This window comes from Electrophorus electricus, chromosome 20, assembly GCF_013358815.1.
Source record: "Electrophorus electricus isolate fEleEle1 chromosome 20, fEleEle1.pri, whole genome shotgun sequence".
NCBI classification, from domain to species: Eukaryota; Metazoa; Chordata; class Actinopteri; order Gymnotiformes; family Gymnotidae; genus Electrophorus; species Electrophorus electricus.
The window spans coordinates 9666352-9683250 of record NC_049554.1 but is presented as its reverse complement, the minus strand read 5'-3'; the positions used below and the strand labels follow the sequence as shown (position 1 = coordinate 9683250).

The 16899-nt window shown below is 40.2% G+C and overlaps 1 protein-coding gene across 2 annotated transcripts in view; it reads left to right on the top strand.

Moving 5' to 3' along the window:
* Window positions 1-269: 269 nt before the first annotated feature.
* Window positions 270-16899, top strand: part of vgll4b (vestigial-like family member 4b) — a 29188-nt gene continuing 12558 nt past the window's right edge. Inside the window, exons 1-2 of one of the 2 annotated variants that reach the window (XM_027029331.2) lie at window positions 270-432; window positions 1299-1375. In XM_027029331.2, coding sequence (XP_026885132.1) covers window positions 1312-1375 — 64 coding nt within the window. In that variant the 5' untranslated portion in view covers window positions 270-432; window positions 1299-1311. Of the gene's footprint in view, window positions 433-1298; window positions 1376-12604; window positions 13090-16899 lie in introns of those variants that run through there. The other variant, XM_027029329.2, reaches the window with a different exon arrangement.

Here is a 16899-nt window from a genome sequence, read left to right as displayed (position 1 = left end):
GTAATGTAATACATTTAGAGCTATATCATAGTATATTATGGCCCTTTGCCCTTCAGAAATTGCAACTGTTCGAAATTTTCATTTTTTCTTTACTGTTATTTAGACAGCCACTGTTTATCAACCAGTGTTTCATCACCCTACCGTTTACAAAGTTATGATGTAATCCATGTATTAGCATAATATATGCTGATCTCATTTTTGTTAACCTTAGCCAATGAGAATTCTCCACTCTCACCACCTGCTAGGAAGAATTCCATCATTCCAAGCATTCCTGTTCTAAGATCGTCTCAAGTGCGCGATACCCTGAACTAAGTCTTGAATACGCGGAACAGTTAGCTGTTTCTGTGGACTTAATACTACTTGTGGCTTTTCCTTCTCTTAATTTACAGCACTGTCGAAATCTAGGACATTCCAAAGTGGCGCTCCAAAGTGGTATGTAGTTAGTTAGTCGTTTCAGTGACCTACTTTGTCGTTTATTTACATAGCAATCAGTTATGATCTTTCAGTTACGTAGTAAATTCTATTAGATGAAGAACGCGAACTTATTAGGGACAATCTACAAAACAATCATAAGGTAGTTATTGGCCACGTTACAAATCGACACTGGTGTAATGCAGCTTCGCTAGAATAGTAAAAAACACCTGTTAAAATATCCATTTGAATTGTTAGTGAGAAAAGCAAAAGTGTAATCACTATCTTTTTACTGTAACACTTAATACATTCCTGTATGTGTGGTTGGTTGAAAACAGTTCTTAACATCGAACACTTCCTTGAGATCAGACGATACAGCTTTTCAGTTTTCCCCACTGTAAATACAGGATCGATTGTTTTGATTACTAAAAGCATGTAAAAGAATATCGTGCCAGGTTAAGTCCAACATAATGTAGTTTGTTACAGTAAGCGCGTTTGTAACCAGTTTCTCTGTTTAAACAACAGTGGTATCTTTGGAATGTGAAGTGTGGGAAGTAGGACGTCGAGGAGTAGCGCTTCGGATGCTTGGCAGTTCATTCACCGAATTAAGTTGAAAACACCCATCAATGAAACGACACTACGATCGTCTTAATTTCAATAGACTATAGCCTAGGCATTAAATGTGGGGAAAGGTTCACAGGTCAGATTTTAATAGAACCATTTTCAGTCTGACGCGGCGAAATCAGGAGCTAGCTGCTTGACAAGACCTCAAACATACTGTGTATTGTGCTACTTCTCGACCATGCAGCATAAAGAAATACGCACATTTTTAAAAAAAACATCTTATTTCGACGCACGGCGTTTTTGAACTGGTAATTTTTCATTAGGGTCTTACCAAGAATGGAAACGCCTTTGGATGTCTTATCAAGAGCAGCATCTTTAGTGCACGCGGATGATGAGAAACGTAAGTTTTTTCTTTTCTTATCATTTATCGCAGATTTAGTTGAACATATACCACAGCATTGCATGTGTATTATTCGTACTATTTAATATAGATTTTAAATAACTTGCAGAATATCTCGCAGAAAGTTATATTTCTAAAGAAGGAAACTACGGTTTGCATTTGGGGAATGTTTTGTCCTTTGGCTGCTATTTTTGTACATAGCAATACAGTACAGTGATGACACAGTTTGGCTACTGTGTCCATTGATATAGTGGCGATCACTTGTCTTGGCGACCACCCGAAGAGTCTCGATAGATGCTTTAGCAATGCGGTTGTGTGAGCATTTAGAACTCTATATATCCTAGTTATGTAACGTGTTCTAAGTGGTTTTGATGAGGCGCGTGCAGAATGACATCATGCGTCTAGAACTGTACGAGCGCTTTCCAGAGAGGATGGTATCAAGACTGCCTGCAGAATAATAACCACCTGGTCTTGCTTCTTACTCGAACAAGAACACACTGATTTTCGGCCCATATAGTAATTTCTCCCTGGCCACACTATTTCTATAATCACACCACAATGAATTTGTCAGGTTAGAAAATTCCTTCCTAGATTAGGCACAAACAAATCCTACTCGGCAGGCATTTTGACTTGCTGACATTTGGTGTGCACAGCCTGTTGGAGGTGGGGGACAATTTTCAAGACCTGTTTGAACTACATTGTTAACCTGACAGCTACATTAGATTTTTAATGACTATACTGAATTTTTAATGCTGCTGGTAGCATACTGGTTTGGGCTTTCAACATATTTTGTTTGCAGTAACTGAATAATGTATTACTTATTCATAATGTATTACAATCTCAATGTTAACCGAAGACCATTTCAGGGGTTAATCATATCTGTAAACTCAATTTTACCTTATCCATGCTGTTCTAACTCACTACTGATGAGTATGAACATTAGGAAGATTATAATAAGGAAACAGGGTCAGCTTGTCAGAGCTGGAAATTCTTGCGTGGGTCGCTTCAGTGACAGTGACCGTGCCGTCGATCTGCCCTAAGTATAGCCTGAAAGGGGTTGTTGCTCCCCCATCACCCTCCTGCTGGGTTTTCGTTTTGGACCGGGTTGATGTCACTCTTGTTGTGATTGTGCATGACCTTTTGTGTTCACACAATTCAAGTTGAGCTGCTTTCACAATACAGCATAGGCTTTATTAGCCCAGTCAAATCTCTTCCCACTTGTTTTCTTTTGTGACAAACCTTTTGGTATGCTGGGGAACTTGACTCATTACAGTGGCAATTTGGCCCTGGTCCACAGTTCAGAAAATGATGGTACATGAATGGCATATTTTGAGAGAATAATTGCTTGGAAGGTGTGGTTTTAATTTGTTTTGCTTTGTTGGGTGGTGACTTGGCTGCAAAAATTTTCAGGGTGCTTGTTTTACCTGACCTATTGGCTGAGAGTAGCACAGGCCAATCACATTAAGCCTTATAACACCAATAAAATAAATATGATACAGTCCCAGCATATTTCATCACTTTAAAGCTAAGTGAGAGCCTTAAACCAAAGAGCAAGGTGGTTTGTAGTACTGACTTCTCTTGGAAAGATGGTAGACTAAAGAATTGAGATGCCTTATGCATGAAGTATCTGTGATTGTAGCTCAGTGGTTAAGGTCCTGCACTAGTAATCAGAAGGTTACCAGTTCAAGCCCTGCCATCACTAAGTTACCACTGTTGGGGCCCTGGGTAATGCCCCTTAATTCCTTAAATTATACTTGGTCACAAAAGCATCTGCTAAATCATGTAGTCTTTAAGAGCTATGGTAAGTTTAGTTTCATGTTGACACAGTGGTAGAACTAGCTGATGTTTTACCCCCAGTATTGAGGGCTTCTTGCCAACAGGAGGTGGACTAGACAATGCCTCCTCCCAGTCCAGACATCCATTCCTTTATTGTATGTTTGTTTTGGCCACGCCACTGCTGCTTCCAACACCTGTGGCCCAGACCCAAACAGGAAGTTGACCTCTGGGTCCCTGGGACCTTTATTCTCATTCTTCATGAAAGATTGATGTTGTTCCTTTTTGTTATTGTATCCATGGAATGCCCAAATCTGTCAGCACCTCCTGGTCCTGAAGGTAAGATGTGTCAGAAATTGCTCACTTGCCCCTTTGTTGAGAATGTGTGAATCCCGTTCTGGCCTGGCTGACTTGCTGCTGTGCTAGGATCACCCTTTGTCAGGCTCTTTTGTGATGGTATTCCTTGATCCCATCCTGAGTTCTCATGGAACTGATGTGTCCTTGACACCCTGAGGTTTGGATAGGAAATTCCATTAGTCTGACATGGCTAGTCCCACTTAGAGGCATTTTCACTGCATAATGTAGTGTTTCTTCAACCCAGCTGATTCACATCATTAGACTTTAGTTCATGCAAAGATAAGGAAAAGCCTAAATTGACCCGTGTTGTCTTGTCAAGGTTTGGAGGCAGTACTCATATAATGATACAATGATGCAAGAGGGAAAAGTGCTTAGGCTTCACGTTTCTTGCAGGATTTAAAGGGTCTCTGATGTGTCCTGCAACTGGCGGTCTTGGGCATTATTCTTGTTAACTGAATAGAGCTTGAACAAAACTAGAGGGGTGTGCAGAGCTGATCAAGAAGTACAAGTCCTGCTACAACTTTGTATTGCACAATGGATTCCAGCAATTCTACTTGCTGTCTTTGAATAATTAGAAAACTCATCTGACATCTGGTACAATAATCCTGGAAGGATTCTAATTTTTTGAACCTGAACTATGCATGTCTGGGGGACACATTCATTTACAGCATTTAGCTGACACTTTTATCCAAAGCAACTTACAATTATGACTGAGTACAACTTGAGCAACTGAGGGTTAAGGGCCTTGCTCAAGGGCCCAACAGTGGCAAGCTGAACCAGCAACCTTCCGATTACAAGTCAAGTGCTTTAACCACTGAGTTACCACTGCCCTCATTCACACACCATACAGAAAATACGTGACCATGGGGGGTGTCAGCCAGACACAGCAATGTGAAAGACATCACGAGATCAAGATGTACAGTTAATTACTGTGGCCCTGAAAACCCACAATTGTTTCTCTGAATGTAGCTGGACATGTGTTATGTATTGAGGAAGCCATAAGCTCCACTCCTTGTGTCCCTGCTAACTCATTTGTATGGGTCTTGATGCAGTTTCTATGAGGTTGTTTTTGAGAGGGGAACAAAGGTATCTTTATTATTCTTCCTGTCATCTCCAATTCTGTAATTATTAAGGCCACTCAAGTGCCATCAGATGTCAAGCACCTCTCCAGGAGAACAAGAAAGTTGGTGTAGCTGTACAGCTGGTATCAACAGATAATAAATTAGGGGATCTTTTATTACAAAACACAGGGCCAGCTAGAGCAGAAAATATTTTTTTTCCTGATGATTTGAGATTTGAGGGTTCACTTATAGTCCATGGACACGGCTGACCTTCAGGTCATGGGGCTAAGGTCAGAGGTTCATGGGGGTGGGGACGGAGTGGGCAGGATATCCTGAAAAAAGGCACACGCAGGTACTCACTATTGAGTGCTAAGATGTGAATGATTGTTTTTAGTCTATCAAAGAGACTACTGAGGAATATAGGACACTTGCTATAAGATACAGGCTTAACTAATTGAAAATTTTAATCATCCCCTTGTGGTTTCCCTGCCAACTGATAGAAAGGTATGATATGTGATGTAAATATTGTGGTCATTATATTTTTTGGTATGGGTTACAGTAGTCTAATGGTTACAATCATGTGCCTTTACACAGACAAGAACACTACGTTGGATTTATCAATATATGAAATGTTTAAAAAAATCAGGATGGAACAGTCAATCCTGGGATCTCAAGAACATGGGTTAAATGTATGGGGAGGCAGGAAGGGGGGCTTTAAGGGGAAGGGGATTGTTTTCTTCGCAATTATTGTTATGGGAATGTATGCTAAAAATATAAATCTGGAATGCTCGTATAAGATTACACTATATGGTGATGGGTTTTATTCATTATGATATGATAAATCATTATGATTCATGTCTCATTTCATGACAAAACTATCCCAACATTAAATCTGTATTAACCAGTCCAGTTTTCCATCGTTTCATAGCTGTAGCAGCTGGAATTCTTGACCTCCATGGTGCAGCTCCCGCAAAAGCTGTGCAGTGGTATGTCAGTGGTTAAGGTACTCGACTACTAATCAGAAGGTTGCTACTTCAAATCCCACCATGGCCACTCTTGGTCCCCTAGGCAAGGCCCTTAACCCTCAGTGGCTGAAACTGTGTTCAGTCAGAATTGTAAAATGCTTTGGATAAAAGTGTCAGCTGGAGCAGGAAACCCCTCATTCCCTATTTCAGCACACAATGCTTATTGCAGGGAGTAAGCTAGGATACAGGTGACTTAGCAGACAAATCAATTGGATTTGGTGCAAATAGTCTTCTGGTTCTTATGCAGTACAGGCACACAAAGCTGGTGCTCTCAACACCATACATGGCTATTTAAATAACAACAGATCTGGAAAAGATGTACAGGTTTCATTTGTGTCAAACTTTAAAGTCAATTAATTAGCACTGAAATGCAGCCACATATGACTCTTAAATGATCACAAAGGTGATTCTCTGTCTCAGGAGCATGAGTGGCAGTGAAAAGTATTAAGAAAGAGGAAAATTACTGATATGGCAGTCAGACAGAAGGCTATCTGGTAAAGTATTGTGCATTATGAAGACAGGATGATGGCCTTTTAAGAGTAAAACCAGAATTAATGTTACCATCAGGGACATTCATTTTGGATTCAGTTGTGAACATTCACATTAATTCTCAAACGCAACACCTTCTACATGCTTTGGTTTCCAAACACAGCTACTCAAAGTCAATGTCCAAATGTGAACTGGCATTGTGCAAATTTAAGCCACCTTTGTGTAGCTTTGAGTCATTTCATAACCATTCGAATAAGAGCTCAGACCTGTTAATACATCCAAGGAAGGTAATGCACCCTCTCTACATTTTTTTTTCTGTAAGTCATGTCTTAACTGGGCCTGATCCAACCCAGTGTAGTGCATCCACTTACATTGAATTTCCAAGCACTTGTTTTTGTTCAGCTCCACTGCCTTAGATGCACAGAAGTGTTATTGCACTGTTATTGCTAACACCCTGTCTTGGATATGCACACAAAGGGGCACTCTATCACTCTGACCTGCGTTTCTGCCCTTTATTGATAAAAGGCTTCTTTTGCTGGGAGGTGGCTACAATGATATTGTGCACCAGAGGCCAAGTGTGCTTTAGCTGGTATGATGATATCTCCATCCACTGAGACATCGTGATAAATTATGGTCTCTGAGATCCAGAAAAAAAATTCATGACCCAATCCATCCCCTTTTTGGGGATAATAAATGTTCAAGGGCAGTTACTCCCAGTTCTGAATATAAAAGGATTATGCCACAAGTCTCTTTTTAAGACCAGCCATGTCTAAAGTTCAATTAATCTTGATACTAACTGTGCACAGTGCTGTGTTGCCTCATCTGTGTAAGGATCAGTCAGAGTTCTGGTGCTGATTGACAGGCCTACTAGTTTGTTCACTATTCTGCTACTGAAAATGCAAAGGCCAGCAACCGAACAAGTAAACATAACTGTTTTGTGGGTGTCACTTTCTGGCACAACTTTGACTAGCACAACTTGTTTGTGTAAACTGCAGTGGCAAAAATCCAAAGCCAAGTCTCTCTTAAATCTTGCCATCCCGTGTGCCAGGGTTCAGAGAATCAGTCAAGATTTTAATCCCAATCTAACAGCAGAACTTCAGAAAAAGCAGACTGAGGTTTCAGTGGTCCGGGCTGGGGGTCTTCTGCTGAGCCTTGGAAACCAACGAGCCACGCAGCTGACAAACTGTCAGGAATCTAGGGCTCTAGTGGGGGTTGCTGTGTGTGATGTGTGTGGAGTTATTCATCCATTCATTGATTCAATTTATTTGGGGAGTGGGGGTACTGGGGACACTAAGTCACTAAGTTCTGAGTATAAATATGAATGATTTATATAAGAATAAATAATACTTCCAAACAAATGACTACTGCTGAAGGCACATATCAAATTAGGACATTCAGGACTTATTATTATTGCTAGTATTATATATTTAACATTTGTATTAGATACAATTTATTAAAAGTTCCTAAATGTAACAGCAGTTTTCAAACGAAACAGCTCTTTCTCCTCCTTGTTAAAAATGTGTTCTGGTGCACCGTTGATCTTAGGCGGGTTCTGGGGCGTCTGTAGACACTGTTTCACTGTGGGTGTGTTCGCAGCTCTACCCTGAGGTGCACCTGTCTCCTGTGTTCATTTCCCTGTGCTGTCCTAGACCAGACTGCCTGCAGCAGAGAGGATCTGGTTTCTTTTTCTCAGCACAACAGGAACAATATGCCATCCCCCTAGATGTGTATATAATGCGCCCTTCTCACCTGCAGTGGGCGAAGCTTCTGGGGTATCGCTCATGCTCACTACCTCGCTGTAATTATGAGCTTGAGCCTGATACCAGTGGTTGCATAATGTTGCTCTTGAACTGCGACCACAGGTTGGCAATATGCGGTCGTGGTTGCTCAGATGGCACGGAAACTGGGCTAGTGGTTGGAGTACGTAGACAGCAGTATAGCAAAATCATATTCTATCATTACACATGCGCTAATGCTGATATGATGAAAATGTGTTTTCTGATAAACAAGTGCATTGCTTGAACTTTTAAACTTAAGATGTTCTTTTATGTTTTTATGTAATATGTTTTTTTTGAATGATAAAATCACAAGTAAATGTTGACTTCTTATCTAAGTTTAACACCCCCCCCCCCCCCAAAAAAAAATTATGCATATACATTTGACCATGGATCAATCTGTTATATATGTTGCATCATGAAGAATTTGAAAATGCCCAGTAATAATGTTCTATTTCAATACATTTTGTAAGTTTTATACTTTAACTTGTAAGTTTTATACTTTGAACTCTTTGTTCAATATTGTTACAAACGTTTTACCTTCCATATGAATTGGATTACAATCATACCAGTCCCCTTTGGTGGATCAGAGAATCTTTTAAGGGTCAAGGAATCTAACCAAACAGCTCAATTAAAAAACCATCTCTATCAAGACCTTGTTTCTTGGAGAAAAAAAAATATTGGTGTTGCATAAGATTTAACCACCATAGCTTGCTGTTACTCAGTGTACCCATTGCATGAACAAAGCAACCATTTTAACAGCTTTCTAAACAGTCCATGAGGGACTGATGCTGAGCGTACTGACCCGCATCTTCTCAAAAAGCCCAGAGAACCTGTCATTGGCTTTGTGCTAATGCTCAGCACATTAAGCAAAACCACAACCCTTTCCAGAATGGCTGTGGGCTTTTCTGATATTCATGGTGTCTTCTATGTTTTTTGGGGGGCATTTGGATTATGACACAAGACATTAGGTAAAACAATGACCTCGATTTCAATGCTGAAATCTTTTCAGCTCAGGGATGGATGATCTACTTTTTAAAAAGTTTTTTCAGTTGTCCTCATAAAACATTGTATGTTTTTCGAGGGTGTACGAGAGGGTGGGTTTGGTTGATCATTATATCCTAGTTTATCTGAGCTTCTGTGCTCAGCCAAGTCCTATTTGGGCAAATCTGATTTCCCTTGTTTTGGAGTAAAAGACTGAGGAGGTTACGGAGGTTATGGTTATGGAGGCTACTCCTGCCCAGTTCTACATCGTTAGTCCACTGCTGCATCCAAAATGGGGGGGGGGGGGAAATACCCACAATTGAAAACAATGGATTAAGCAGCTCTTTCAATGGAGGCACTGTTCAGACTTGGCGTGGCCTTTCTGCCAAGTGTGTGAAATACGAGACAATGGCTCTCTAAATCCAATGAGAAGCATTTTCCTTAGTATTGACAGGTCTGTGGGGGCAGATTTAGGGAGAGTTGAGGGAGTTAGGCCCTCTATGTGAATAGACCTTTAATCCCCTTCGGCCTAGAGAGCCAAGTTAGAGAGGGAGCTGCAATCTTGATGATGAGAGAGGTCAATTGAAAAGCATGGCACCACCCTCAATAATCCCCCCTGCTGCTTCTGGGCTTTCATGCATTGGCTGCATTTGGTTGAGAATACAGCAGGCAGTTAAAGGTTAACTGGGTGTAAAGTCTCAGAATTTGCTACGGCATTGCAGAATCACTTCCTGGTTCATGCTGGTACACTCAATTGTTAGGGCGAAATATTGGATCTGTTGACGTGATAAAGAATTGAAAATTAAATATCAGGAAACCAGGGTAAGGTACCATCACTAGACCAAATGCAAAATCAGAATCAGAATCTTAATTCACCAAGCATGAAGTGTACCAGGAATTTCTCTTGGTGCAGGTGAATGGTTAAATATAACACAGCAGTTTGCCACTCAATACAACATGTTTAGGGCTGCACCATTTTGACAATAATAACTGCAGGAATTTTGAACAATATTGTGTTTGTGCAGTCATGAATTTAAATATTGATATTTACTGTAAACAGGCTCAGTGTGAATCTAGCAGCTGCACAACACTGTAAGAACTGATGTAGAAATAATTACCTCATCATTATCTGTGCTAATGCATAATGGGCATTCTCACTGAGTAGACCCCAGGTACAGAACAAGGAATTTCTCAGCAGTGCTTAACTATGAACCTAGAGATCTCCCACCTTACAAAAGACTTTGCTTGCTATCTTAATACAAGGCACCTGATGCATAATGGACTTCCACAGCATCTGAGTACTAGAGTGCTCAAGGGCTGGGCCTTATGGGCCAGATTTCACTAAAGAGCTTTCCTTCTTTAAAAATATGGGGAACTGAAATCGTGTGCCATGGCAGGCACAAAAACCTGAAGGTGGTGTGGTTTTTGAATGCTCTTTACAGATAGAACAGAGTTCCTCTGGCCTCAATGATGAAGCTACATGAATAGACAAGTGGCTGCTTCATGCAAGTAAAAAATACTATTTTTGAATATTTTTTTCATAGCAGGAGGCTTGCCTGAACCACTGATGGTCAACTTTCCAACAGCCTTTTCTGAGTATTTCAAAAGATTCATTGTTTGTTGTCTAAAATGGCATTCCTTTAGCTAATGACATAATCCTGTTCTAAGGCCCATCTTGGAGCATTTCAGAGTTGTAAAACCTTCAAAGTTCAAGTAAACTTGTTCCAGTCAGAGAAACATTTATCAGACCACTATTCAACTAGCCCTTCCTTATCTTTGTCATCAGTTTTCATGTACCATTGGAAAGCAAGATTAGATAATGGACATCTGCAAATGCAGCTACACTATAGAACCGTACGTGCAAATTAATCAAACCTGATCAAAGATGATCAAAAAAGAATTATCTTCGTCAATATCAACCAGTTCAGAGGATGTAAAGCACAGGATGGTAACTGTACATCAGAGTGGTTCACAACAATAAAAACCCTAAATTTTTTGTATGGCCAGACCTAAACCCCATTAAGATTCTGTGATGTGTGTGTAGAAATGAGTGGTTCATGCACGAGAACCCTCCTAGAGCTAAAACAGTGGGCCAAAGTGGGCCAAAACGCCCCACCCTCTACCGCTCCACCTTGATGCATGCGGGACATAATCAACTAGATTAGATGGGGTCAGAACAGAGTCCCTGCTATAACCTTCACTTGTCCTCATTTCTGCTAAAGGAGGACAGCGTTTTAGAATTTGGGTAAGAATGCAAGAACACTATCTTTTTTAAGGGAAAAATTGAGAAAATGAAGCCAGTGGGCAGTTCCTTTTGTTTTTAATAGCTGCTGACATCATGGCTGGGATTGGAGTATGAGAGTACACTCTGTGACTGAAACTGTTGACCACTGTAGGAGATTATTAAATGCATAAAAAATCCAAAACCCCAACATACAGATTTACCAAGTTAATCCTAAATCAGTCATGTAAGAATTGAATGTTGCAGCAGCAGTAAGTGATGCTACACAAATAAATAAAAATACAAGTTAGGTTATTAGTTTCTTTGAGTAGATTATGACTTGTGCAGTGTTACTGAGTTTTATTAAGTGTTACAGGACAGTCCTAGTGTCATTTTAAAGGTCAGGTCAAATGTTTGGTCACAAACAGTTAGACACTTGTTTATGCCTTTCTCATTTAAAATGCAAAGTAAATATGTGAAATTAGATTTTTTTCTTGTAAAACAATGCTTTATCTTTGTGCATATAATATTCTATTCTGAAAATCTATTTTGAACAATTTAAATTTAAGGGCTATTATGTCAATTGTTAATGCATCCTTCTTTACAGTATCTTATTGCACAGAAAAAACTCATTATAGCATGGGGATGACTATGTACATATGACCTATTTGTGCCTGATTTGTGTCTCGCATGCAAAATTAGCCTTTTTTTTAATGAAATATGAGCCTAGCCATGCTTGCAGTTCCAACCAAAATATAAAAATATAGGAACATTGTTTTACTTCGTTGGTAGTTATTGATTTAATACATGAACATTTACATTTAATACATGAACACACTTATTGCTGTCTTAGAACAAGGGTGTTCCAGCTGCTATTTTCCTTAAACTACAGATTGGTGATAAACATCAGATGTAATTAAAAACATGAAATTGAACAAAATATGGAAATGGGTCAGATCCCTAGAGACTGAATACTGAAATGTTTGCATGTCATTTCAAATAAACATAATGAATACACCGTGATTATTTTTAACATCCTAGTTTGCTAGTATACTAGGTGTCTTGATTTACAGGATGCAGACTACAGGATGCAGAGTATTTGCCGCTAGAGGGCAGTAAAGCATTACTAGACAGCTTTTGATCTGAATATCGTATGCATAATGATTTTATTAATGAAGTTCGTTTACAAATGCCTGAATGATTTACAAGTCTTTAGAGTGATGAGCATTTAAATAAGTAAAGATGATTTTTTCCCGCAACTGTTATTAGTTAGTAATTTCAGGTTAGAGTAGACTACCTTTCTTCATTTCTTCAGTAGCTTCAGATGTATAGAGCATGCACTCCTTATCTTTACAGGAATATAGCATTAATTTATGGTTTGAGAGTATTCTTTTTTTCTTGATAGGCGGGTCTGTATTACATTTACCACAACAGAGTTTTAACAGCCCCTCCCTTGTTTTTGTGTCTATTCGCCCCCACCCCCCCATTACGCGCACTGTACTCTGTGAGTTGTGGAGGCTGATCTTGTTCAGGAAAAATCTCTGACATTTGAGGCGCTCCAGGGATTTAGCGAGCATGCCCAGTGGCCGAAGCGCTGCCTAGAGGAAACGGGTGTACATTCGAGTCATACCAAGCATAGCCTGCGTGTCAGTGGCAGTGCAGTCGACTTACAGCGGGCTGTGAGGAGAACTGGCGCAACCCTAAGTCCCATATGAAATAATTTTCAGTCCAGTTTAATCGCTAAAACTTTTTCTTAAGTCTTTCGAAAGTCGAGTAAACACCTTTCGCTAAGGTACACAACCCTTGACGGGTTGAAATAAGGCTGAGCCACGAGAGAAGTTTAAAGGCTGGGCCTTTAGCTTGGAGGACGACTTCTGAACGCTCGTACTCACCCTCTCAGCGCTTGTGTCGAAAGCAAAAAAGCTGGGCTTTTTGCTAGCTTGATAAATGCTTCTTACGAAGATGGACCTGTTGAACTACCAGTACTTGGACAAAATGAACAACAATATCGGCATTTTATGCTACGAAGGTAACAAGCAATTCTCGTTTTACTGTTGTGGGTCGTCGTAAATTTGCTACTTTGGCTAAATTTTAGCGTAACGCGGTGAACGCGCATGACGTAGGACAGTTCTGCACTAGAATTTCTACTATCGACCGCGTTCAGGGTTACTATCTAGTAAAGTTAAACCCATTACATTTGTAACATTTTACGAACTTTTTCGTTAATTCGTAGCAGCGTTCGGTTAGACATCTATGGGACGTTTTGAAATGAGCTAAAACACACCTGATGACGTTTCAGCAAATGTTTTATCCAGTTCTTTCGTTATTAGGCTAACTTTAGCGCTAAACTTGATGGGCTACGTCAGTCAACACTGATGAATTTGAACAACCTGCGCTGTTTCTAGTCTTATCGCGCAAATGAGCTGTTGATAAATTTCACTGTGTCAAATTCTTAATGCTTTGAAATTGCATTTTTCCCCAGATTGTTTTTCCCCCCTTTTTGCCTAAAACAGCTTACTTTAAGAGATGAACCACGTGTTTGAATGTTTACTTACCTATGCTCATTCCATGTCTTATTCACTGCCGTTATTCTGGTATTATGTCTGTTGTTTTCTGATCTCTCCTGTATTGTGTATCTGTTTTTTCAGGATTATTTTACTTCTTAACATACATTATGGTAGAGTCGTGCAGTGTTAGTGTAAACAAACAATCAAACTTTATGTATTTTAGTAAAAAAAATTGTTTTGCCTAAATCTGAAAAGGGAAAATAACTGTTTTTCAATAGTGAGATAATTCAGATTCGAAGTATGTAAGAGATTGAACGTCTGGACTGGAGGGGTGGTGTTAGTGGGGGGGGGGGGGGGTAAACTTCTATTCTGCACCATGCTGTACCAACCTCCTGTTGTCAGCCATCACTTGTCGAGAGAAGAAATGTGATCCAGACTCTTTTCCAGGTCCCAGGCCACACGTGTTTTGCTCTAGCATGAAAAATTGAAGGCTTTTTTGTCAGCTCTGCCTTTTTGATATCAAACAAAGCTATACAGGGGAAGCTATGTTAGACTTTTTTACTTTTAAAAAGGCCAGAACGTTTGTTGTAATACATCTCGAGTTTGGAATGGTTATGAATGTTTCATTACTTTGTGAACTAAGTAGACAATACAGCATATGGTGTTTTCTCATTTTCATCTTAATTTACCTTGTAAGCCAAGGTGGGAGAAATTTTAGAGTTGATATTTTGCCGATGTGCAGACCCCCACAGCCCTTAAATCATCAGAAATTAGGCATTTGTGCAGGTAAAATGTTCAGTGATCATGTAATCTGAGGTTGGGCTAAACTCTTGCTGGGTAGTGGCATCACCAACTGTAATTTTCAATGACTAGCTCCTTATGTTAATTCCATTACTCAGTATCTACTACAATTTGTATGTTATTTATAAAACAGCATTTAAAATTTCAGTATGAACATTTTACCCAAAGTGATAGGCAGCAGATTTTGTGGAAACTGAATAGGTTAAAGATGGCTGGTATCTTTGTGTAAGTGCAGCCACTTGTATAATATTATAGATTTAATTCTTACAGTTTTTACAACATGGGTAGTTCTTTGCACTTGGTTAACATAATGTCCCTTCTGTAATATACGTGAAAAACAGAATGGGAATAACTTAGAGAGCCTCTTTTTGGGGATGTAGGTTTTAGCATCTTATTACAAATAGCAATGTTCTACTCTGACACTTGGGCACAAATATTTACATTTAAGGCATTTAGCTGACGCGTTTATCCAAAGCAACTTACAATTATGACTGAGTACAACTCAGGCAATTGAGGGTTAAGGGCATTGCTCAGGGGTCCAACAGTGGCAAAGGTGGTGCTTGAACCAGCAACCTTCCAATTACAAGTCAAGTGGCTTAACCACTGAGCTACTACTGCCCAAATAATTTTGCTTCTCATAAGTTACATCCTATGCATGACATGTTCTGAATCATAGCAAGCACTACTTAATGATTTGTAACCAGGGTCTCCTTTTTTCTTCTGAAAAGTGGCATTCTTCAGCACTCAACTTTGACAATACTCGCGTTTTACCATTTCCGGCTCCTCGAGCAGCATTAGTTCACATTCATCTGACTGCAGCAGGGCTTCTTCTGCACTGAATAGCTGACGACTTGTCCTTGTTTTCAGATATCTCTTTAAAGATAACCACGGTCAATGAATAATGGCCAGCAAAAGCACATGGCTGAATGACCAGCCATGCCTGGAGGGTTCTCTGTGTGTCTTTCTCTCTCTGTCTCTCTTTGTCAGGTCTGGTCTTCGCGTCTATTGCTGCTGCTCAGGCACGTTGCCGTGCATTTTTCTTAGAACAGATGTTAAGCAAACCCAGTGTTGTTCTGGGTTTTGGTAGCATTGCCCTACCAGAATGCTCTTCTCTCGGACGGTGGGGTCATGTGACCTGGCGACAGCAGATGGAAATATACAATCGCAGCTTCTTTTTGCCCGCTGCAGTATGGCAGGCCTTCCGGCTATTTTCGATGCGTTCCAAAGAATTGGCCAGGGCACATGGCTAATCTATTACTGCTTGTGTGCACCAAGCACAGTGCATCATCTCTCAAAATAGGCCTATGTGCAACCTTGGGAGCACTTCTACCCACTTCAGTATTCATCTGCACTCTGAACTGGAGTTGAAAGTGAGTCGAAGCATCTAGAATTGAGCTATAAACGGAGCCTGCACTGAGTGTTCGGTTGGTCCGAAAGTATTGACCGATCCTCTTTGTTTATTAAGTAGTTACTCGCATATCCACGGAGATGTCTAGCAGTCATTTTAACATGCAGTCCAGGACCAGTAAATGTTGGATCACCAAAGGACATATGTACTATTTCTGATCTTTATGTGCCATCTTTTGGTCTTGGAGTTTGGTGTTTTAAAAAATGTAAAATTATAAAGATGAGAGAGGAATAGTGTCATTTTCTCAGAGGTTTTGTCAGGTAAAAATTAAGTTAATTCCTAAATGTTTGTGTGTGTGTGTGCATGAATAACATAAAAGTACAATGGAATTCTAACTTCTAGAGGTCCAGTAGCAGATCGCCTGCAATGCATCATTAATGAAGACAGCATCTAGACTTGTCAGTAACCAGATGGTTCGTGATGTAACAAGCTTATTAATATTGTGTACTCCTGAGTGAAAAATGTTAATTCTTCTGCCTTGTAAAAGTACAGCAACAAAATCATTTATAGAACATGTTTTTTTTGTTGTTGCTATTGTTGTGTTTTTTTTTGTTTTTTTTTTACTTTACTTTATACCCCCATGGGTGCAGTATGCTGGGGCAATGTGCTGGTGTGCCACAGTGGTTTCAACACTGCTGCCTCACCGCTTGCAGGCAGAGCTTAACCCAGAGCCAGTGGGCTGGCGGTGAAACGCTACTGTCACTTCCCCCTGCTGAGCAAAAGGCTACAGAGACCTGGCAACAATGGGAAGGTGACCCAAGCCTGCTTAGTTTTCCAGTCACTCCCATGCATTCACTTTATACATAGGGAGCCCCGCTTGTTTGTCCACCATTGTTGGTGTTCTGAATGGGGGGGCAAGCTGCTCGGCTGGGATGGCATATCAACTTTCAGGCACAGTAAGGGAAATATCATTGTCTGCAAACATCCGTAGTACGATCAAGTTGGTTGAAAGCACAAGCCACACACACACACATTTTAAAAATCAAGGTGTCTCCGCTCCCTCTCACTTGCCAAGTATGGCTGCCAAAAATATCATTTGCCAAGAGAGGCCTTTTTTTGCTTTCTAAAGCAGTGTGTGGGGTAAGTGGGGGTGGGTTGGCTTGCATCTGTAACAAAATCCCAT